The sequence below is a fragment of the Metopolophium dirhodum genome, chromosome 5 (genome assembly GCF_019925205.1).
Source record: "Metopolophium dirhodum isolate CAU chromosome 5, ASM1992520v1, whole genome shotgun sequence".
Lineage (NCBI taxonomy): Eukaryota > Metazoa > Arthropoda > Insecta > Hemiptera > Aphididae > Metopolophium > Metopolophium dirhodum.
The window spans coordinates 6,733,741-6,759,908 of record NC_083564.1 but is presented as its reverse complement, the minus strand read 5'-3'; the positions used below and the strand labels follow the sequence as shown (position 1 = coordinate 6,759,908).

The following is a 26,168-nucleotide window of genomic DNA, read 5'->3' as shown; positions in this document are numbered from 1 at the left end:
CAGTGGCGGCTATCCTCGAAAAAATATGTGTTGCTGAAAATATTTCTGATGACCCACCACCCACCCACCTACAAATATTGGTTAGAAAAAACAAATTACCAATATTCAATAAATTGGTCTTATATTTTTCCAATTTTTGATAATTTTTGGGTGTTATCAAATAATAGTTATTACATTGAATTAAGTCAACCATTTTTTTAAGGAAAATATGTAATATATACAAAATATATACAATATGTATATGTATATATATACAATATGTATATGTATATATATATATATATATATACCATCATATTATCATGTAAAAAAGGATAATAATATACAATGTCTCAAAATTAGCTTAAAATTGAGATATAATAACTGATTTCAAGGAAGATTTAACTATATACAATATATTAGTGCTAAGTGTACTTAGTCCTTACTAAGTCCTTTTTAATATTAATTTTATAAAATCTTTGTTTATTCATAAACATAACAAAACAAAACTTATTCACTTTAAAAATTTAAATACAACAAAGAATTAAAATTTAAATTAAGTGTTTACTTAAAATACTACTTTTTTCAAAAAAAATTTTCAATATTTCTTCTTGGTTTATAGTTTTATACTTTTTGAAATATCCTTCTCGCAACTTATAATCATCAAATCTTCTAACCTATCTTGTGAAATTGTGGTCCGGAGTCTATTTTTGATTATTTTAAGTTTGGAAAAGCTGCGTTCTGTTGATGCGCTCGCAACTGGCAAGGTCAAAATAATTTTTAAAGCTGTATCTAACAAAGGAAATATAGTAGCTAATTGATTGACTTGAAATATTTTATATACAGTCTTTATGCTATCAACATTTGTAACCTTTTTTCGTGACGGAAACAATTCTTCTTTCTCGTGGTTTTGTATTTCTTCTACTTATTCTTCTTCTTCTTCTTCGTCCTGTTTTTCTTCAAATTCTGATATCAAACTGACATTCCTGGAGTTGTTGCAAAAGTTGAGTATTTACCGTATTTCTTGTATTTCATGACATCCTAAAAATAAATACTTATCACGATAGGTACTTGATAATTTTCTTCTTCCTCGTTTTATTTTAGCGATTATAGCTTATGACTTGAAAAATTTTAGAATAACATAAATATCTACAGTTTTCTTTACCTTGAAAAAAGTTCACGCTATGATAGTGTTATAAGTATGAACACGATGGTTTTAAGCTGCATATAAATTGTTATTTCATTTCTATAAAAGTTATTCTGTATTACATACAATTGTGGACAATCGCGACTATCCTCGAATAAATATGTATTCCTGAAGAAAATTCTGAGAACCTAAAAAAATGTATTAGAAAATACAAATTGCCAAAATTCAATCAACGGGTCACATATTTTAGTTAATATTTGAGCTATATCAAAATATAATTCATCTAATAATTCTTTTTTCATAACAAATCTTTATTTTTATAAATTAGGTACAAAATATATAATATTTCTAATTAAAACAACCACTTTTTAAAGTAAAAAATATATTATATATACTAGCAAATTATTAAAGAATTGAAAACGACGTTTATGCTACTTGGATTTTTGAAAGGAAGGAGCTTATTTTGACGCCCTGAATAGCGTTGTAATATTTATTTACGTTGTTCTATATGTTGATAGGAAGAAAATTTGGAAATGTTAGGTACTTTTTTTATACTTAGGTCTAGGTGTTGGCGACATACCTGTTGATGAATTTATCAGTACAAATTTTACTTTTAGTGAATTTTGTGGTGGAAGGATTTCCGTGCGAACTTCAAAACTAAGCTAGATAGTTTACAGCATCGTCGAGTAATAATTTTGGGAAAAAAATTTTTTAAAAATGTCTGTATTAACTAGGAAAGGGATTGAATACAGTTTTTAAAACGATGTTTATGTTACTTAGATTTTTAAAAGGAAGGATCTTATTTTGGCACCTGAAACTACGCTATACTATTTATTTAAATGGCGTTCTATACGTTAATAGGAAAAAACATTTGGAAAATGTTACGTTTTTCGAACATAGGTGTTGGTGACATATACCTGTCGATGGCTTTTCATAACTTCAAAACTAAGCTAGACAGTAGACCGTCGAGTAACAATTTTGCCAAGAAAAATTTTCAAAAATTTTAGTTTTAACTAGGCAAGGGATTGAAAACAGTTTTCAAAACGATCACATCGTTCACGATGTGTCTTCGCTCACATTATACGACATACTTAGGTCATGGTTTAAGATAGATCTTAAACCGTAATAAATGTATAGGGATGTCCATCCTGACCATCCATGTATATATTATCTATGGTGCCAAGCACTGACTAGGCGTGATTACAGTAATAAATTATAAACTTTACATGGCTACAATTTGGGAAGTCCGAATGACAATTTCTATTCAATTTTCAATTTTCAAACATTGTTCTAGTTTCGATGAAAACGCTTAAGAAATTTAAATTTGATTTCAGCCCTTATAACTTGATTTTTGTAAAATATTAGGAGGTATATCTGAGGTATCTATTACGTTACCCACATTCTCTCGGTATATTATAAAAATAAAAACAAAATAGTTTAAATAAATTGCCTATACACATAGCTCGTAAGGTGAATCTTAATAATTATAGATTATATAGAACAATAGATACAATCAAAATATAATATGAAAATTAAATTGCAATACAAAAAAATCTATTCAAATCACAATACTTTTGTGCGCCCAGATTATTCCCTTGCCTAGTAATTTTAATATTTTAGAAACTTAACTTACAGTTCCCGTAAGCTTTCCTAGCCTATTTATGAATTTCGGTCGACATTCCTTCCACCGCAAAAATCAAAAACACATAAATTACACATCCATACAAATAGCAACCAACATATTATTATAATATCGTCAGCCCCTCGATCGAAAAAAAATTCATTTTTAAAAACTCTTATACGTCCGTATCTAGGTCACCATTCACTTGAATTTGGACTATGTTTAAAAATTCACATGACACTCCTTCTCACTCAACATCAAAATTACATAATTTAGGTCGTGCATTTACTGCAGCCGTCTGTAAGTCTGGAAAACTCAAGGTATCCCGTCAACGAGTGAGGAGGATAACGGCAGCGCCATCTATCGGCCACCGTTTTCGACTCTTCAACGGGTACGCGAACAACCGTTCACGACGATCACTAGTTTTCGTCACTAGTAATAATATATTATTTTTTATTTTTCAATTAATTTTCCGATTTCCAATTACGAGCCGACCGATACGTCTACGACACGAGGTTTTCATTTCTCAAGTGACCACTGACAACTGGGTTTTAGAGTGGGCCTAGAGCTCCGAAATAAAGTAGGTACATTTCCCGATAATATATCGTGCAGCTATTTGAATTGTAAATCCTATATTTATACATATTATAGTATTTTATAAGAGTATAATTAATACTAATAAATACTATATAATGTTAAACTTAATTTAATAAATTATATTACCATTTTCGAAAACTTCTTTTTGACTTTCAATTATCACATAATAGGCAGTCAAAATATAATTTAAAAAGTCATACTACGTATATATTTACCTACTTAACAGAATATTTTACTTATCTTGTTTCAAGTGACACAAAAACAAAATACTCGTTCACGTTTATTTTGATAAATCATCTAAAAACTTAACAATTTCCTAATTGATTAGGTTGATTTACTTACAATGTATAGGATTAAACTAAATAATAATAAATTATGTTAAGTATAGTATGAGATTTTTTTTTTTCCAAAACTGGTCTATAAAGTAAAATAATACTTAACAATTATGACGTAAACAACGATTTAGTTAAATTTTATAATAATTTTAAAAAAACAATATCTATAAACTATTTATACAATAGGTGTAGTAACGTCGAATTTAAAATAATACGTTACTATATTATACATTGGTTCTCTGATACATAACATATACATATAACTGAAAGCCAAAACGGCAATCGCAACCAATTTTTAGTATAATAATAATATTATTATACTATGCGTAGCGTTGTTGTCCGTTTTGACTTCGAAGAGAGTATAATATTAACGATAAATTAGTGATTGTTATAATATTCGCAACGAAATAAAATAAAAGTTTACAGTCGAGGAAGGTATACAAAATATTATATAATCACAATTGGGCTTGTGTCGGGCAAAATACAAACAAAAAAAAAAAAAAATTAAACAAACAAACAATAAATGAATTGAGCAAAGGACCGCCGCGTGCGTCAGCAAACGAACGCGGATTTGAGCCATTCGGCCAGGTTTAGCTTGATGTTGCCGTTGAGGAGTGGATCCTTCGACTCGAACAGATTGAACGCGATGCTCAGGTGCAGGATGGCGGAAACGAAATCGCCGAACCTCAAGGTGCCGTCTTTCCGCATGTACCTGAGTATGAGGATCGACAACACTTCGGTGTTCACCTGGAAGCCCACCTCCAGGAGCGCGTCCTTCAGCCGTTCGGCTTTCAGAATGCCAGTCTTGTCTTTCGAGTGATTCTTGAACACCGTCTGCCAATACTTGAGGCTGCACATCAGGTCCTTGAAGTCGTTGAACTTCAGTCGTCCGCTGCCCGTGCTCTGCGAATAAAATTTTAATTAAAACGCATTCAAGACGGACTTCTTGTTTAGAGGTACGCATTATGCCCCTCCCTCCCCCCCCCAATCTTCCGTCGATCTGATGACCCTCATTCCGTTTATAGATCAACACTGCGCAACGATTTATTCAAGATATGATTTGAAATTTTTTCGATGCCCTTCAGATGTGGTACCTACATCGCATGCACGATTGTCCCTGTGCCATTTTCAAATTATTTAACGATGTGACGAATACATAATATTATTACAATGCATTAAGGCGAGTAACGACAATACGACATCGACCACTGTGCACAAATAATATTATTGTAAAATATAATAATATGTGTGCTAAATACTAATTAGTAATTACTCGCGGAAACAGCAGCCAAGGAGAAAACATATTTGTTTTAATTACAATATGAGAACCTTTTATTAGTTATAAAATTTAATTTCCCTGCCTTATTACGCATACACATTCACTAATATTTTTATTCATCTTATAAACATCGCATTAACACAGTATATATATGTACATATTATATTCCCAGAGCTGGTCGCAAACCTAAGTATTTATTTAAGCAAATGATCAACACACATTGCACGAACACGAAATAATATTTAAAAGTGAAAACTCACATCTAGCGTGATGACTACTTGCCGGCAGACTTCCATGCTAGCACAACTCTTTATGTAATCTGTAATAATGTAAATCACAAAAAAATATCGTATTATTGATCATCCAAAATAAACAAGAGCAATTTATTATTTTAATTCACCATTTGGCAGACAGGCGTCTAGGAGCTCTTGGAGTTCGAATGCATTCACTGTCCTGTGCTCGTCGGCCAGCTGTAGGAACACTGATTCGTATTGGACAAACGTCTTGCCATCCAAATTTACTGGTGCCTAAATATGTTAATTCAATTGGTTTTATTGCGCACACTGATTTGACATAATAGTAGACACGATTAGTAATATTATAATGTACATACCTTCATTATTGCTGATTTCAATAGCGAGGGAACAGTGTCAAGTATTCTGAAAAATAAAACCCGATGATATTATAATATTATCATATTAATAATGATAATTTATTATGAAGATATTTACAGTGCTTGAACAAAGCTTACTTGAGTTTTAATGGTTTGCTCGAATACACTCTCAACGTGAATCCCGATTCTTGACCTGGTTCAAACGTGGTAGGTATTATCAAATAACCACCCTGGTCCAAAAAGCATCGGTGACTTACCTAGAAAAATATTATGAGCAATCCCTAATTAACTACCCGCGAATGAATAAAACTTATTATATTATTCTCTTACTTGTCTGCTGTTCGTGTATTGCGAGTTAACTAGTGATTTGTTTTTTTTGAAGAAATCTTTGCCCGTCGAGTCCATACACGCTTTTGGTAACGAGTACGACGTGAAACCGATCACTTTAGGTTCCATAATGCTGTGTTGGTTTAATGAAATTACAACTTCTTCCATTTCGCTCAAGATTAAATGGAGTTGCGGGTTAATGTGAAAAGTTTCTAAAAAAACAACAAATTAAATCAAATCCTGTACTCATACGGATGTGCCTAAGACGTAGGCACAATGAGTTTATATTATACGCGAAATAAAATATACCGCCATTACCTGGATTATTTCGACATCCTCCGGCCGTCACACCTCTTTGCCAAGTACCCTGATGAAGACGCATTTGCCACGTCCTCTTGTGATGCAGAGACGGTTCGTCTCGGCTGGTGTCACTGTCCAAGTGTACCATTTCAACGTGTGTAAAAGTCTTCACGAATTCGTTATAATTCATCCTGAAATACATAAAACCCACGGTCAATCATCGACGGCCAGGTTTGACGAGTGCAATATCGTAATACGGTGCCACTTCCATACTATGAAGTCCTCATGGTCAACAAAGAAAATTCGTACTATAGAGAATTTCGTTAAATATAGAATTAAATGAATTTGGTTCTAATTGGTTTGGTTTTCAAAAATATTTCGTTCAACTACAGACAATTTTATTAAAAGAAAGTTTATTATGGAAGTTTCACTGTATTAAATAACACATGTTTATAATAGTGATGTGCAATACCAAAATTCTCCTTCCATCAGATGAATGGCGTTTATGCGTTCTTTTTCTTTGTGCGGAACATTGTCCCAATCGTCGGAATCCCTGGACCACGGACCGTTATACTCGGAGCCGGTACCGCCGGGCTGTCGCAATTTGAACAATTGTATTGGCTCGTTTTTGTACGTTTCCAACTACCGGTTTAATCACAAAGGGAACAATAAAAATAACAATATTTCCGGTGAAAAATGAATAGGTTGGTACATCAATCGACATACCCTTTCCACGGTGCACAGCCTGTAATTGATTCCGATCTGAATGCCGTTTGTTAGTTTTTCTGGTACGCTTTTATTTGCCTGAAAAATATATTTTAATTTGTTATAATATTACCTCTATTCTATAGTTATATACACATATAAAGGTACACGCGATCAACACGATGATTTACAAAGATATATAAAACAGGCCACGGGAATATAAAATTGGGGTCAAATATGTTTGTATAATTACATCATAAATAAACTAATAGAAACATAATGTAAGTGCCTCCTACCTACCTACCATAAAACCATAAAGATAATAATAACTGTTGGCTTTGAAAAATTAAACTTGTCAAGTACATATTATACTAAAATTTCAATAGTATATAATAAACCTAAACCTGTGTAATATTAATGCAAAGTAAATATAAATGATTTGCATAGCTAAAAAACAATTTAACGGTGCAAATATTGGGTAATAAAAGAGTAGTGAATATCGGCCGAGTCTGCACGCAAATTTGCAATGTAGGTTGTTATGTGTTCAATGTATTTATTTATTAATAACATAGCTTTGAATATACCTTATTGATCTGGGTGAACACAATTCGTTATGCTATCGATGTAAGTTCACGATGCGAACTCAATAGGAAAACTGGCTTTATGAATAATAATAATAATAATAATAATGTAGTGCCTCCAAGACGTGTTATCGTCGTAACATTGACGTATATAATTATAAACACTATTTGGCGCGTAGAATATTGTATTCGTTCGATTAGTTAAGTATTTTATCGAACGAAATAATCATAAACGTGAAACTATCATAATTTTATATTTTTCACAACAAACTAACAAAATAATACCGTTATGGAAAAATACCGAGAGAAAAGAATTAACAATAATATTTACTTGTTGAACATATATGAATTAAAAAGTAAAAATAAATGATCTGCCGATGATAAATATTTGCAACAACCTTCTTATGAAAAGTGATTTGTTGACACGTTTTCTTTTATTGTCTTAGACGTGATTGGAACTAAGATATCCTGAAAATCGGTATTACTAGGTTCCTTTTAAGGGAATGTCCGAAGGCCATTATATTATATAACACATGACCACGACAGTCTTAAGAGGCTTTGAACTCGCTAAAGAGGTTCGCCAACTTCAGGGAGTATATCTTGCAGTTATCCAAGTACAACAGGCTACAAAGTAAGGCTGTGAGTTACTAATTACTGATACTTAATAGGAACGAGTAGGTATATGAAAACATGACGTGCTATGAATAAAATAGATGGGTACCTTCTACTTTGACAAACAATATTGTATACTTTTGACTTGTCTGAAAACTATATTATAATGTAGGTACTTATCGTGAAAGTATAGGTACAATATAATTTCAAAATTTTTGTAAATTTTTCATTTAAAAATATGTAAATTACTGCAGGTATCTTCAAATTTTACATGTAGGTTCAAATTTACGATATAATGTATTCGTAATTATATCTCGCTACTATTCACACACGCTGCAAATGTATTTATTTATCTACCTATGTGATTTTATCGTAATATTGGGTATAATAATGTATGATTGAATTTTAAAACAATTTTACTACTAAAAATGCTTTGACGATATAAGTGCCCAATTTATTGTCGTATTTTATTTGAACTAACTTGAATACTCGCCAAGTTTCTGAAATCATTTTAGAAACCTAACCAGAATCCCGCATCGTGATGCGGTACCTAATGTTTATTTTATTAATTTTTTTCAACAAGATTACAAGAATCATTTTTACTTACGCAATTATATTGTTTTATCAACATAAACGGTTTGATTTCATTTTCTAGTGAAATTCTAATTGTTTTTTCGTGGATTTCACAAGTATAAAAATATCTTAATAATAATAACAATCATAACATCCGAAGAAACTTGTAATTAAACAAACGAAACTAGCTTAGTGGTAATTAAACGAACACGGGTCGGAAAGAGAAACTACTAGAATCTATGATACTAAATGTTAATTCGACTAAGAAGATCATTATCGCGGTGGAATACCGACGCATCGCTGCGAATCGCGAGTGCTCGGGCTTCAGCGAGAATCAAATTCGTATTGTTTTAAATTGGCACAGTTAGGGAAACCGATATTTAGAATATTATCGTATTGGCGTAATAATTTTTAAGTGTTAAACGAAAACGATGGTAATAATAATAATGTGCTATCTATGGTCAGAACTATATTAATATAGTGATATATCGTTAAACGTTAAAATCAGAGTGATTCTTTTAATTTATGTAAAAATATAAATTATACGCTACTATGATATAGGTATAAGTAGCACGTCGTCGTGGTTCTTCCTGTTATTAAATAATATTATGTATATTAATAAAATTTAGTTGCAGGGCACTAAGTTACCTGCGCGTTCCCTCTTGGGACTTGGGAAATAATAATTGTCTATTGTACGCACGCATTTATTAAATTATATTTGTTACCATTAACGAAAAGTACCTCGTTTGCGATTTGAAAATTGTGAAAGGCTTTCACTCGAACGTAAATTAGTTTTTTTTCCATACTTTGTAGTTTTATCATTGTGTACGTTTTTTTTTTTATTTATTTTTTAATAATAAACTTATACGTAAATAATTAAAATTAATAAGTGGTGAAAATAACACTGCGCGTTCGAAACGTGGCTGCAGAAGACATGCAACACACGCTCGAACACGAATTATTTCTAACTATATCCGAAAGCGTCTACTCTATATTTTATAGTGTATATACGCACCAATGTGTAATTATATAAAAGAATATTGTTCAGAGAGACCTTGACATAAAAATGATTTATAACACGATACATAATGTATACGCTGTTATCATCTTAAACACGTCGAGCATATTTTTATGTTTTCATCTGCGAGATATAATTATATATCATACCAGTCCACAATATAATAGAACTTTGATGATATTATAAATCGTAATAATATCATCTATATTTTAAGTTCTACGATGTCGATGCAGATATTATGTTATAGCTATTACCCGCATGCCGGGTATAATAGCTATATATAAGCACGTAGTAAGTACCAATAATATATCATTATTGTGGTGTGTATAATATATTTTTCAGAAACGTTTATTTTGTATATAATTGTTTAAACGACTGGACAATCATTAATACCTGAGGTGAGACCGGTTGTACTGTGCATGTGACAATAGATGTCATATCCAACATTTTCCCAATCATTCTACCGCAAGTGGTTTGGTCTTGTCGGATATTAATGCTTTCCGTGATTCCGCCAGTCAGATCAGCGAGTCCGTCCAGAAGAGTACCATACTTGAGAGCTTCGTACGAACCATGTAATCTGAGCAAAAATTTCATTATGACTTATATAACTTATATAACCAACTATGTGTATATTTTATTCAACACCTAATACCCAGACATCACAACTTATACGAGTCTAAATACCTCATTTATTGCAGCAATATATTATGATTGTTTATATTTTTGTTATGAAATGCAATTTAAATATTGTGAAACAAATGATTATAATGAATTCTTTGACAATAAATAGAACATATTTATTAAACTTATTAGAATTTATTTATTCATTGTATTATTATTATTTTGTACACGTTATTAGCACGAGAATAAATTAACTACATATACGTAGACGCTCGTAATTTTAAACCAGTGAAATTTGGTTCGTGACATAATTTTTACAAGTCTCATTGCTATAAAATTAAGTAGGTATACATTTCCTCTAACTCCACATAAAATCTAAAAGTGAATTAGTTACAATAGTTTTGTTGGATACTATAACATACACGTCTTTAGACTTGAAAGCAATGGTTAAAATTGCGTTTTAAAAACAATTCTAAACATTGTCCAGTTTACCCAATACATATACTATTACTATACACATACTATTTTATTTATTTTTGTTTGTTTGGCCGTAGGTACTTGTATTTTAGTATAGAGATTAAAACAAGAATTGTTGACTAATAAACTAAACTTGGAGATGTATTGATATTATTACATTGTTTATGTTCCTTCTATCGTACCAGAAAAATGTTTTCTAAAATCAAAACCATGTAAACAGAAATATCACATTAAAATACCAGACACTCCCTCGCCGCATCACGCAGAATCGAAAAAAACACACTTTCGAAAATATAAAACCATAATAATTAGTTTAACATAATATGAGAATATAATAAGAGGTTTCATTGAAGTGTTTCGTTGAACAATATAATGTGATAATATAGTTATCAGCAATAAAATGTTTATGACTTTTTGTAGATTTAACTAATTCGGTGATTTGGTAACGTAAAGTGTTGTAAAATATGAAAATATTCTAAGAAAATATGTTGTCTTTTTGCATTATTACATTATACACGGGTGATAATAATTAATAAAACTATACACAACTAATTTCAAGTCATTTATATCATATATTATAATATTATTATTACATTGTTGTGCGTAATTATTTTCAAAATGCACATTTACCGAACGTGAAATAAAAATAATATATTATTATCGCGTTGTCTCGTATTTAATGGTTAAACCGCGACGATTACATTTCGAACATACGCTTAATTTCAACTTAAACCATGCTGTGGTTTGAATACTTTCACAATAATATCCCGAAACGGGTCAATATCAAATAGCGCCGAAAGCGGTTGCCGGTCACATTAAAATAACAGGACGATAATGCACTCGCGGTGTATACATATAGTGTTATTGATGGTCAACTGCGGAGCAGCAGGATTCAAGTTCATTGGCAAAACGCGTTTCGTCGTCGTTCGTTTTCCATTTTGAATATACGATTCGAAAGTGATCGATTAACGATACACAGGACACGATCGTTTAAAATGCGTATTCGTATAATGTAACACTCTGCGCATTGCGAACGTTTGTATCACTTTCCAGTCTCGATCGGTATGCGGTGGATTTCATATGGTTGTAAGATGTTATATTATAGTGTTTTGTTATTTATAATCTTATGCAACAAATAAATAAAATTAATTTTCGATTTTGAACGAAACGAGGATGGTCTGTTTAATATTGTGATCATTGTTATTATTATTATTATTTTGATTATTGCGAATAAAGCGAAATCGCAGTGATTGGACGATGAAAAAAAAATATGCCACTCTATATTATAATATACCTAATATATAATAGGCAATAATGGCCAAAAATAAATTTGAATAACATTGTTTCCGCAAAGCTATATGAATCTATATTCTTGAAGCTTATAAATAGGGCCGAGGACTTGTAGCATTTGCATATTTTTTTTGCACAGTCACAAAAATAGCAGAGTGCGAAACAAGTACGTTTCATGCTTCCACAAAGCTAGTTTAAAAAAATTATTGTGCATATTAATGCATATTTTGCGATTTTTTGGTTTTTAGAGCATACATTTTTCCATTTTGTACTCTTCGATGCATATTTTAAATTATTCATCACTATTTTTTAGTCAACGTTTTTTATAATTTATTTTTACAACAAAAATAACGTTGAATTTAAAATTGTTTTAAATTTTGATCAGCGCCTGATCTTCACTTCCTCTGGAACCTATAATTACTAGGTGCGGATCATGAGTAAAAGCCGCATGTTATTATTTCGAACACCAATAAATATAAACCACCAAAAAATAATTGAAGACGTTTTTTTAAAAATTGAATCAAGTACCCGCGGTACAGTGGGAAAAATGATTCAATAAAAGATGAATCTTTTAGACAAAATAAAGGTTACCAAATATTAGCTCAAATTTCAAAAATTTTATCTGGAGAAGAAACTTTAATGGTCAGAATACCTGAAATCTTGAGTTTTGACGATTTAGCATATTTTAAATATTATGCTCTTATAAATTCCGTTGATGCTGAACGTTCTTTTCAATGTTCAAAGTGCCGTTAGCTGACAATAGAAAAAATTTGAAAAAAACATCTTATTGTTCAATGTAGGTAACTTCCAAGGTAAAAATTGGTGTTAATCTTAAAAATTTAAAACAAAAATATTTTGTCAATTGTTCTTTAGTAGTTGAAGAAGTTGAAAGTTGAAAGTTTTGAAGAAGTATCCATATAAGAAAACCCATAAAATAAATCCACATAACTCAAATAATTAATTGTAACTTGTAAGTTGTTAAATAAAGTTGTAAATAAAATGTATTCATTAAAATAATAGGTACCTACAAAAAATTTTTGTTTTTTGTTCAAAAATATTCATTTTAAAATGCATATTTTATATATTTAAGTGCATATTTTTAATGCATATTTTGTATATTTAAGTGCATATTTGGTGATTTTTTAGAGCTACAAGTCTTCTGCCCTACTTATAAATAACCATTATATTATTACAAATATAATATAGATTATAATTACACAGCATCAAAAAAAAAAAAAATTATAGTTACGACAGTTTATAATATATTTTTACTTTGCTGTTTACGGAAATAAAAATTAGTTGTGTTTTTTTTTTAAACTAGCTATTTAACAGGTACGTCAAGATCGTTCGTCATTATTTATTGATCAATACTTTAGATTTTGTTTACTGTTGTTGATGAACACGAGAAATGAGAATAAAATGCAACACACAAGAAATAATAAAATCGTTAAGCCTGCATATTATGTTATTATTAATAGGTAAGTAAGTATTTGTTAAGTATCTTATGTCAGGTTAAATCGTATTTTATCGAAACTTCATATAGGTACTTATAAATATTTTCATCGACGTCATTTGAATTTATAATAATTATTTTGATTATATCTATATACGAAAACTTGTAAATAATTTATTTGCCTACTTGGTTTTTTTTTTACTAAAATAAGACAATCAATTTGTTCGTAAGAGACAACCTCCACCCATCTACCAACTATAATACTTGTTATTTGGATTATTTGATTACATGTATTATTATTCGTTAATCGTACAACTATGGATCATGTTTTGAAATTAAATAAATATCAAAATCGTAGATCATCGGTCTACATTATTATTATACGCAGGTATAATAATATGTATAATATAAAACCTAAATAATTCGATGCACCGTCACACGGCACAGTGTGTAGGTATACACGTTATATTATGTTAGATATGTTAACATTACCTACTGTGCGAAATCGACTTTTCACGGAGTAATTTAGTTGTTCACTCGATTTCCGGAGGTTTTAATACGTTGCAATCTCCGCAGAATTATAGGTACCGGGTTATAAATAATGTATACCTTACCTATACCTTTTGTTAATTGTTCGTATATATCGTACACATCACAGACGTGCCTCGGGCTCGTTATTATTATATTTTAATTTATGTTTTCGAAAAATATGTTATAATGTTATTATGGTATTATTGTGTCGGATGAACTCGACAGTTGCAGCGATCACGTTGTAACTTTTTAGTGCGATTGTGCGATTGCACCGTCAGAGCCTGAACTGCATCTTACACGCAGTCTTGCAGGAACCAAACATTGGGTACGAACAAATCTCTTGGGTACAGCGACCCCTTCCAGGATCACTATCACGATGCGCGCATTATGTCTTCGGGCTCAATTTATGCGATCGGATATCGTCATTTATCATATTATCGTTTGGGTAGACCACGTGATTGGTATAATATAATACGCGATGACGCATTGGAACACGTCATGATTTCGACGTGTGATCACGGCGAAATGCGAAAAAAAAATACTAAAAAATATTAACAACGATAATATTATGTTACTACCGCGTGGCGTCAACCTGTATAATATTATACGCGTATGACACTGAAGTTCACTTTCAGATATTATATTATTATATAGGTAGTATGTATTGTGTACGACCGTCGCCGTTTTACTGCAGCAATCGAAGATTTTTCAAACGTCGCACATTATTATTGTATATAACATAATATTATACGGATCAGCGGTTCCGGTCACCGAGTATACCACTTGACATTTTTATGATCAATAGGATAAGGCATAACAGTTTAACACGTCCATTCTAAAAGCTGAATTAAGAGGAGTTTGAAAACATTAGATTAGGTTTGAATATTGTTTATATAACTATACAATTTTTTTAATAATATTGGTTATACTACTTAAGATTTGTTTTGTATACCTAAGCTATAAATAAAAAGCAGGTAAGTTACACAAGTAAAAAAAAATCTTAATTTTTAATTTTATGTGAAATTTGTCGTTGCTTATATTTTAATACCAGAACAACAATATCAGGCTGATTTATTGAACTTTTTATTTAACCACTTTCAATTTCGAATATTTGTCTGCATAGCATATATATTATATAAACGTACATCGTATAATCCATATCCATTATTTTAGTTCTTCCCCATGCGGGAAAGCATCTTTTTAAAAAATGGATTATTAAAAAAAAATTTCGAAACACGGTGCGCATACTTTTTAAAAATTCTTTTGGGCACGGGTTGGAAACAGCTGAATTTTTGATAGTGTATAATAAACGTGTGTAATCTTCTTTATATTTTATGTTACCTCTGCACGAGCGATGTTAATTATCCGGTGTCTTGACCATATTATTATATAGATATTTAAATTTTTTTTCTCCGACTGACTGCATCGATGCCCAACGACCAAAATAGCGCAATTATTCTAAATATCGTGTTCGATTAACACACCACTACCACCACCACCACCACCGATGAACAGCCAACTCCCACAGAGTCCATCGACACAACATCATTGCAATTTACAGTAATAAGGAAAAACCGTTTCTGCGCGGACACTATATAATGGCAGTAGGCAAGTTCGTGTATTATTATATTATTTTAATTCTCGTCGAGTCCATTTTCGGCGTGTATTGATGGCGGCGTGGGCTAAAGGAAACACCCAAGGTCATCTGTCCAAGTCCGGTGACCGCTCGCCGTTCATTATTATTCATATTGGATCATAATATAGTTATTATTATTATTATTAATACTATCATTATTATGTGGAACTGTCGTGATAATTAATTAGCGATTTGACAAAATATTCGCGTCGACGGATATTTACTATAATATAATATTATTATTACGACACCAACAATAATTATTATATTATTTTCTCAGCCGTTGTGCGACTCCGAGTTGGGAACAATATATATATTAACTATATTAACTAAACTATATATTATTATTATTATTATGATCGGCGACGACACCCGACCGTAGTAGTTTTCACAAATTTCTAAGTAAGCGATCGCATTGTGCGCTGCGCCGGGACCGCGTATCGAGCGACCGACAGGTTTCTAAAATGACCGCAGGTGTATAAAATTGTATATGAACTGGTATCAATCAAAATGCAATACGGCGAGGCAAGGAATTAATTTATACGATACCCGTTGACGGGGAACGTGCCCGGTCGGAATTTAAATAATTCAAGTAGACGAGTTTTTGAGATGTTATTTTTTCAGACACCGATCTCCGTGTCTAGTGAGAAAGAAAAACGTAAGCGTATATAGTTTGGTATAATACGGACGGAGAAATAATATCACAATAATATTGTGTATGCACGTTACATGTATCCGAAAGAAATAATAATATTATATTTTAAAACCACACGGCTGCACTAAGCGATTTAAACGTTTAATCCGTTGTGCAGGTAAACACGCGTACCTACCTATATAATGTACGGTTTAAAATATATGCGCAACAGAGTTCGAAGACCATACGAAAACTATAAAATATTGCAATGCAAAGTATTTTGCGTCTAATTGTTATTACCTACTCTGAAATAAGGGATAACAACTACCTGTAATATTATGAGCGTCTATTCCACTTTCACAAACACTGTCGCTGCTTCCGTCTGGTCGGCCGGCGTGTAGTAAATTTTGTAAAAAATCTCGTTTCGTGTTTTTATTGCTATTCTCTCACTTAATAAAACAATATGTAATATTCTTCAATGACGAATAAAAATCAAAAAAAAAAAAACCAAACAAAAATAAGCAAAGTCATTATTTTTCATTGCTGTCTCGGGGTAACGCGTATAAAATATCAAATATAATATTATTATTTTGAATCTCGAATCGTTATAAAATGTATAGTACCTATATACGATTCGACCGTCAGAAATAATATTATGTTAAATTGTCAGCATGTCGCCTTTGTTACAAACGCTCCCGTACAAAATAAAATATTATGATAAACCATCTGAGGCGTAGGAAGTTCAACGAGGCTGAAAAAGAACTATTGGACACGCATGTGCACGTATGTTGCAAATTATATTACGTATTGTTAGCAAGACGACGCGATTGACGATCATATTTTTACGAGCAAACGATTGCCAGTTTTCGTCTACTCGTATATCCACGAGTCCAATAAAAATGGAATCGGCTATGCATTCATCGCTTAGATATTACCTATATTATTTTGATCATGAAGTTATTAATATTGAATAAATTAATATTGTACCTACTCATTGAAAAGAAATCGGTTGTAAAAACGAATGAAATTAATTATAAAATAATATATTATACATTTTGGTATTTAGATTATGCATATACTCACTTCATGTTTAATTTTTCCCTCCTTTTCGCATATTTTTTTGCGCAATATATTTATACTTAAAATATATTTTGTTAAATTATTCATAACTCCGTCAAATATTACAAATTATAATAATATACTTCATAAGATCTCTTATAGATACGTGTTATACTTCGCTTTATTCTACTTATTCTAAATTATATTCAACTTCTTTTACCAATAGATGTAATTATTACCTGTAGAAATATAAACTGTTATTTTATAAGTACCTATACCTAATGCATTATATTGATAATAAATGAACAAATTCTTTGAATACTCAACTTCCTATTTGATAAATTATACTGTATTTCAATAACAATAATTTTAAAAAGTATTATTTATTGGTATGTTAAGTATACCTATATCAATTGGAAATCATTTCTCAACACCGTTTATTAATTATTGCACTTGGAACTTTTCGAGGTCACATAATATAATATATGAAATCTTTACACAACTTTACATGTAATCAGCAAAATAAGGGCGAAGTTTTAAATTTTGAAACGGTTAATTATATTTACGATATATTTTGATAGTACCTACCCATAGGCTAAATCGTATAACTTAATTGTATACTTGTTAATGTTTAGACGATTTGGTTGGTAGGGTATTTTTTAGGTTTACGTAAAAGAGAAAAAAATGTAATATGATTTTATTATTTGCATAGACTACCCTCTCTTAAACGTACATTTATTTTTATCATTACGTAGGTGTTTAGTTTTAATTATTTTATTGAATTGTGGTTCGTCGTTCTTAAATTCACTGCTATATTATTAATATTATGCGTTTACTTTAATTTAATTGTCAATATATTTTCAGTTATTCTGCACTCGAGCCTTATTTCAGGCGTTAACTGTAATATTTTTATTAAATAAGCAAATAAATCAAGAATAATTTAAAAAAAAAAATGTTTAAAAATATAACCAACTACCTATCAGTAAAATCCTATCAAAATGTTGTTTATAGCAACACTACGTATACACCCATTTTATAAACGATTATTACTATTTTAATTGCGCATGCTTACTTGGCGTACGCTTTTTCCAGCAGTCCCGGCCAAAACTGATCGGTATGCGTAGATTGCAAAAACGCCAGCCGGTTGTTAACGGTTGGAAGTCTGTCGTCGACCAACACTTCCATCCACTCGCCACACCACCACAAACGAAACCGGAAAACGCCGCTGTACTCCTTTTCGCTGGAAAGCGACTGGTCGGCCGGCACCACGCGGTAAAACAAACCTTTACAAAGGTACAGCACGCCCAGACAAGATACGAGCCATTTATCACCTGCAATACAAACATAATAAAATGTCCGATTAGTAGTGATTAATTATCTAAGCTTTAAAACAGGTTATTATAAAAAAACAAAAAAAAAACCGTCGCATTGTAATTATTTATAATACGAAACGATATAGACAGTCTAAGTATGTTTTTCATTTGGAATAAGATCTTACTAAACATTTAAAAAAAAGAAAAGTTTTTGAAATATATAATATAGTATATTAAATAAAACATCGAAAGACTGAACAAAATAAAAATGTCGACAAGGAAAATATAGAAATTCGTTGACGATTTTAATATTATGCATATTGTATGGTAAATTACATTATCCCCAGATTCGAGTCTCAACTGACTTTAAAAGGACGATAAATCGTGCACGTATTTTAGTTTATAGTAAAAAATAATAATATATTTACACTGCAGTGAACAACAAACTAATTGGTTTTCAAGCCAAAAAATTAAATTATTATCATTTTTATTAAAGTATCTACCCACGCCACACTATGAATTTAATTGCAAGGAATAAACCGAATGCTGATTTGAGTGAATTTTATTGAACATATTATATTTTTTAATATTCGTAATGTATATACTATTATTACTGGATCCGTTCCACAAGAGCTAACAAACAAAATATAATAAGCCTATTACGTATACAATATAATATTATACTATTGACATATTTTTTCAGACGATTCGAAACAGTTAAGTGTTTGTACTGGGCACCTATATGTTGTAGTCTTCCACTGTACCCAGGTAGGTTATACGAGATAATATTTTAGTGTTTGTAAAAATAATCAAATTTAAACGGTATCCCGTTTTAAACCTAAAGAACAAGGTTTATATTTTTAACGCTGTTGCTTTATTCAATTGAAATAACCATCGTATTATTCTTATTATTGTTTTTTGTTTTTCCATACGCCATTGAAATCGCAACGTTACAATAGATACATAATTATCTGTATAGTTTTTTTACCGTACAAAACAAGAACGTTCAGCTGATATTACAACATAGGGCGAGTGATCATTCTCGTTGCTTATAATAATATTATATGGTCTGAAGAGTTTGTTGGTTATGAAATTTCACGTATTCCATAATAATATTATGTTTGTACTTTGGAATAGCGTACCTACTTATGATGATGTTATACGTTCGGTAGTCGCGCGTTGAACAAAACAGTTTTCCAAAACACTTTTCGTGTAGCGAAAATAATGCGCAAACAGTAACCGAGTAACTGTAGGTAACCTATCCACTGTGACGGGGTTGGTCGACCAACTGAAAGTATAATGCGCGTAAGTATCATAATATGCACACGCGGAAAAAATCTCTCGATGAATCTTTTGTCAATCTGCAGAGACAATAATGTGATGCAGGCTAATTTGTTCCGGTCTCGTGAACGCAATATGGGTATAACTCTGGAGACACAGTATACCGCGATACACTTGACATCTCTTGGCTGACGTTTAAATTACCGCATTTGCGTTCCTAACATTTAGTGGAGAAAAAATGTTTGTCGTATGGACGAATAAAAAACGTAGACTACAACCACTACACGTGCACCTGTCGGCCGTTTATAATTATTGTGATTATTACTTAGGTATTGACTTCGCATGCGATCGCTTTGACGAGCCGTTCAAAAATATTATGTACGACGCGGTTCGAATTTTCACCGTGGTCGTAAAATCACGGGAAGCATTGTATGGGATAATTTTCACCGACAGATACTATAGTGTATACACAAACGTACTCGTTTAGGTATGCGATGCTGACAATGGGTACCGACTAAGCCACAGCCACGTGCATAATAGAACGCTGTACCTATACATAATATATTATACGAAATCCGACGGACCATGTTGAATTATTATAATCACGAAAACCAAAATATATTGTTTACTTTTATCCTACCGCAAGGTCGTGTACACGGATCTTCATCCCGCGGCGTAACGTTATATTATTATTTTCGTGGGTTCCAATCGTGAAACATATTTTTGTATAATATTATTTTATGTCCTATTACGAATAATGCACGAACATATACATTGTTCCCGCCAAATGCAGATACGCTTGATCAATATCCACGTGTATAATAATATAATTTCGTTCAGTTCCGTTGTGTTGAAATACCTTCTCATCGGCTACATGGATAATTTGACATGTCGGAGGATCGGCACACTTACCGTGTTGGGGGAGGGAGGACTATTATACTATACCATTCGGTTAGGACATTATTATTCCGCACAATGGTGAACTATTCTAATTAAATGATAAACTAGGTACCGCAGAGTTCTATAGTTTTCCCACCTGAAAATAATGTCGAAATAACACCATCAATTTAAACTATTTAACCATGGTTTAAATTAACACGGTTTAACAATAAAATTGATCTCGAAATGATGGATAATTATCAAAAGTTTAATTATTAGTCGCGACATTCGTAGATAATATTGTAATCTTAGAATAAAATAATGCGGATTTAAAGCATTAAGGGCCGTATTCATGGTCGAAGCTTAAGAATAAGTATTGCTTAAGCTATATTTATGACTCAAATGAGATTCATAAACGAGACTTTGGCTTAAGAAAATAACAAGTATTGCTGAAATATGAGGTTGGTCGAGACCTGCCTTAAACTAAACATTGCTTTTAGTTATTATCACAAGTTTTTTTTTTTTAATTATCAAAATAAATTAGCTTAAGGCCTTAAGCAATACTTATTCTTAAGCATCGACTATGAGTCCTACGGCTCTTACTCCAGTAGAGTATATATAATTATGTAAAAGCGCATATCACCAAATATTTTCTTAATTTTGAATCCAAAATAATATTATAATATTCAGTAAATAATTTAATCCACAATCTATGTTAATAGTGTATATAACTTTTTCATATAAAGGATCTAACAAATTCAATTTCCACATAATATGCCTTCAATAAAACTTAGGTAGGTATGTTTAAAATGTCAACTATATTTATACATATAAAAGTTTATAGATAAAACCATGAAGTAAAAGTAGGTACATTAAGCTAAAAATGATTATACGTTTTATTGATGTTTAACTGTTTGAACATTTAAAATATAAAATATGATTTGAATAAAATATCTTTTAAGCTTTTTGTATTCCATTACATACCTACTGTACACAATATAAATAAAAATGAATAATGACTCCAACGCGTGTTTAGTATCTTGTCTTTGATCAATTTTGAAAACTACTGCTGTTACATTTAACACCAAACTTGGTATTATAAATCAATATAAATAACCTTGAAAATTATACATCCTGTTCCGACTTTTTCTTATGACATTTTGACAATTTAACCAGAAGACTGCCAGTGGTCAATGGTCATTGAAATCCAAATTTTAGTTTATTTTTTTTTATCAATTCAATAAGACCACACAATACGTACATAGGTACTTATTTTTTCCTTTCTTTTTACAAACATTATAATAAAACGGAATTATCGCCAGCTACTACCTACACAAGGCTGTGACCGTCACGACGTTCTTTAAATCTTATACATTTAGTATTTACTTATAGGTATATTTTATAGAAAATTGATAAAAACCAGTTACTCGTAATGATATTTATACACGATCATTGATCGATAAATGACTACAGTGTAAATAGGTTAACATTATAATATAAACTATTTCCCATTCGACACTGCAGTTTAGTAAAGGTAATCTCAATTGATAAGTTTCATCAATGCTATTTAATGTGTCACACAACTATACTGACATGTTTACATATTATGTATATTATGATATTATACTGATGAACAAATCAAATTATTCTGAAATAAGTTAAATAAACCATTAATATATTAAAATACATTTTTATTTATTGCATGCATCATGAATTTAAAACATAGTTGTAAGGTTTTCAATATTTATATTCATGTATATGTATATAATGATTAATGATACACGCACGTAGCTCAATGATATTATTAAGAGGATGTCACCGCACTATTTGTTTTCTCTCTCTAGTCCACGCGCAACATAGACAAAATGCATTTGCGCAGAATCATTTTTTCTATGTTTTTAAGTAATCTTAGAGCAAAATCACCCATTACAAATAAGATAGAGAATAATATTTTTGAGGGAATGTCATATTGATTTCTCTTATTATTGTTTCAAAACGATTTAAACATAATTTAAATTTACAATATTTTTTTGTTTATTTTGAAAGTCGAATACAAAGTCGAATAACAATAAAATATAAGACCTATATGTCATTCCCTCTAAAATATTATTCCCTATCTTTTTTGTAATGGGTGATTTTATTCTAAAATTACTTAAAAACATAGAAAAAACGATTCTGAGCAAATGCGTTTTGTGTATTGTTGCGCGTGGGTAAGAGAGAGAAAACAAATAGTGCGCTGACATCCTCTTTAAAGAAAAATAGTAATTTAGTTTAAAACGTATTATTATTTATTCTATTTCTACTTACTGCTACCTAAGAAATCGAAAAAAAAGAAATATTTTTACTATTTCAAAATTCTATAATATAAACTTTTAACAAATTTTGTATTTAGCTCGGGATTTAAATTATTTTACAATATCCCCAAAATGTTAAACAAGATCTTACAGAAAAAATATTAATAATTAATTTTAATTTTATTCAATATTCAAAATAGCCGTAATTTTATTAGTGTTTCCTATATTTTTAAAACAACTAGAGCATAAATGATTTTGTATATTATTTTTCTATAATAAGTTGTGTACCTATTTAATTATAATATTATTTATGGAATATGCATATATTATATACAAACTTCTAAGTACATTATAAAATATACTATACCTAGGGAGTAGGGACTAAATTATTTTAGTATAAAAATTATCATAAAACTAAAGTATACTTTGAGCTGCGTACATCATAAATTTCAAACTAGGTAGGTAGCTATCTAATTTTGTACAGTAATTATTAATATATATTCTCGAGTAAATAATTATATAATAGCATCTTTAAAATGTATTTTATCATCTATCACCTATCTGACTCTTAACAATTTTTTACCTGCCTAAATCTTGTGTTTAAAATACAAGTAAATTGTTTCTTATATAATATAATATTTAACACTTGCTGTATAGCAAAAAATAAAAACTGTTTAATAAAATACTGTTATGATATTTAGTGAACTAAGAAATGTCGGAAGTAAATAATAGATTGTAAACACTTGATTTTAATTTTTGTTTGGTACCCATAAAGCTATTTACCTAATGTAATTGAAATGGTTTAATTTGTAGTGCGAAATCGACATACTTTACGTACTTGCTAAAATAATTAAAATTAAGGCTAACAAAACTGTCTTTCAAAGTGATGACAGTTGAAAATGATACAATAGTAACGTTTTTTTTTATTTGAATGATAATGATGAACGGATTTATTTGAAATACGTAAATAAATAAAGAAAAGCGTTTGCTAGAATATGGTATATACTATATTGGAAAAAATAAATGTATCGACAATTTTCACGCACACTAAGTATCAGAAATTAGACATGGGCACTCTCTCTGATTTTATTTTGCCCTTCTATTACAGACACAGACACAAATCATAGAAGTGAAAGTCAAAAAGCATGAGTTTTCAAAAAAATAGTAGCTATATAGAGTTGCACAAAAAAAAACAAAAATAGAGAATTTGAGTGGAAAAAAAAATAGTAATTAGAACGAATAAACACTTCTTTTCCAATTCTTAACGAATACTGAAATACGAAGTGATAATAAAGATATTTACGACTAATCATTCATTGAGAAATGTATTACTCTTACCCATTTTTCCTGGACTGATATCAAATTGAGACGTGGAATCACTGACGAAAACCGGTCTATTACATATCTCCTAAAACAAAAAGGTATAATATTATAATTTATTTATTGGAGATCTGTTTCATTTTTAGTTTATACTCTATAATGATGATATACAAAATAAATTTTACACTTTATCTATTAAAAACGTTCAAGCAGGTGAAGTAAAAATATTGTATAATTATCTATACCTACTTAAAATAATTAAAATTTCGATCCTAATTAAATATAAAAAACTATATATAACACTAAAAATAAAAACCCTAAAAGTACCTATATATCGAATGTAAATTTCAATATTTAAAAATGTATAAAACAGTGTAAGTATTTATTTCTATTTATTTAAATATATTTTTAAAAAAATATCATACGTATAGGTACATATAGTTTGCGTATAAATCGTTTCTATTGTTTGCAATCATAATTTAATACTATAATCTAATTGTGTTATATTATGTATTAGCGATTATGATAAAACGCACCCAAAATGCTTTTTAATTTGAAAATAATGTTTAAGTTTTGAATGGTTAGTTTTTTTTTATTTATAATATTATGATATTTTAGTGATATTATTGTTTAATTTATATTATTTTGTTCTTTTTTTTTTATAAATTTCGAAAAGTAATTTCTCATATTCCCGATACCCATGTAATGTATCTCACTAGTTCATCAAAATCCGACCGGTTCTCCAGTTCATTGAAATCGTTTCTAATAACTCAAAATGGACAGTCGTATAGTGATTCAGACGCAGTTTCGTATTGTTTGATCCTCACACGCGACGGTATATAAATAACGTATAAATGCATATTGTATTATTTTACACCATAACGGACGTCATATTCATGTATATAAATAATATATATATTATATTATAATATAATACCTATCATGTGTATCGTGTATATTGTGTACGTATATAATATTATGTATCGTAAATGTACGATGCACGTTGTATATTATTCCATACATTATACATGAATGGAATTTGGAAAACAGTAAGAAGTAATAATAACGCATAAAAATAAAATATGTATGCTACACCGTTCAATGGACGTTTTCGGCCGAGGGACATCATCTCCCGTTTAAAACATTCACAGCCGGTCGGTTTCACTGGGCGCAACTCACACACACACACACACACACACACACTCACTCACACTCACATAACCTACTTACAATGGTCAGTGGTTCTTCATCGTACGCGTATATATACCTGGCAATAGAAACACGTATTTATAATATATTAAACCCATATATAATGTGTATATATCGTACGCGCACATAGTATTATCATAATATAATAATATTATATATGCGATGCGCATTCCATGTTCCCGCGAACCGTCGTAATTTATTTTTATTTTTCAATTTTATAAACGTTCATCGATTATCAATGACCGGTGATGACGGGCAAAACGAATAAAATCAGACATTCGGAGATATCGAGAAAAATGTGATCGCCGGGCGGACGTTTTGGTCGTTATAATATTATACTATTATTATTATTATTATTATTATTGTTGTTGTGTGCTGAGAACGAACGCTGCAGAGACGTCGCGTTTACTGCTGCAGACTCGACGGTCCGAAACTCGAAAATAATTACGCCCCGCATGATACAATACACACATACGCATGGTAG

The 26,168-nt window shown here is 30.5% G+C and overlaps 1 protein-coding gene across 1 annotated transcript in view; it reads right to left on the bottom strand.

Moving 5' to 3' along the window:
- Positions 1 to 3,470: 3,470 nt before the first annotated feature.
- LOC132945269 (calpain-C) overlaps positions 3,471 to 26,168 on the bottom strand; it is a 30,917-nt gene continuing 8,219 nt past the window's right edge. The window contains exons 3-14 of the mRNA XM_061014962.1: positions 24,494 to 24,563; positions 18,461 to 18,719; positions 10,081 to 10,264; positions 6,925 to 7,002; positions 6,671 to 6,840; positions 6,217 to 6,389; positions 5,902 to 6,110; positions 5,710 to 5,828; positions 5,572 to 5,617; positions 5,359 to 5,485; positions 5,219 to 5,277; positions 3,471 to 4,582 (exon numbers count right to left, since the gene is read on the bottom strand). Coding sequence (XP_060870945.1) covers positions 4,232 to 4,582; positions 5,219 to 5,277; positions 5,359 to 5,485; positions 5,572 to 5,617; positions 5,710 to 5,828; positions 5,902 to 6,110; positions 6,217 to 6,389; positions 6,671 to 6,840; positions 6,925 to 7,002; positions 10,081 to 10,264; positions 18,461 to 18,719; positions 24,494 to 24,563 — 1,845 coding nt within the window. The 3' untranslated portion in view covers positions 3,471 to 4,231. The remainder of the gene's footprint in view (positions 4,583 to 5,218; positions 5,278 to 5,358; positions 5,486 to 5,571; positions 5,618 to 5,709; positions 5,829 to 5,901; positions 6,111 to 6,216; positions 6,390 to 6,670; positions 6,841 to 6,924; positions 7,003 to 10,080; positions 10,265 to 18,460; positions 18,720 to 24,493; positions 24,564 to 26,168) is intronic.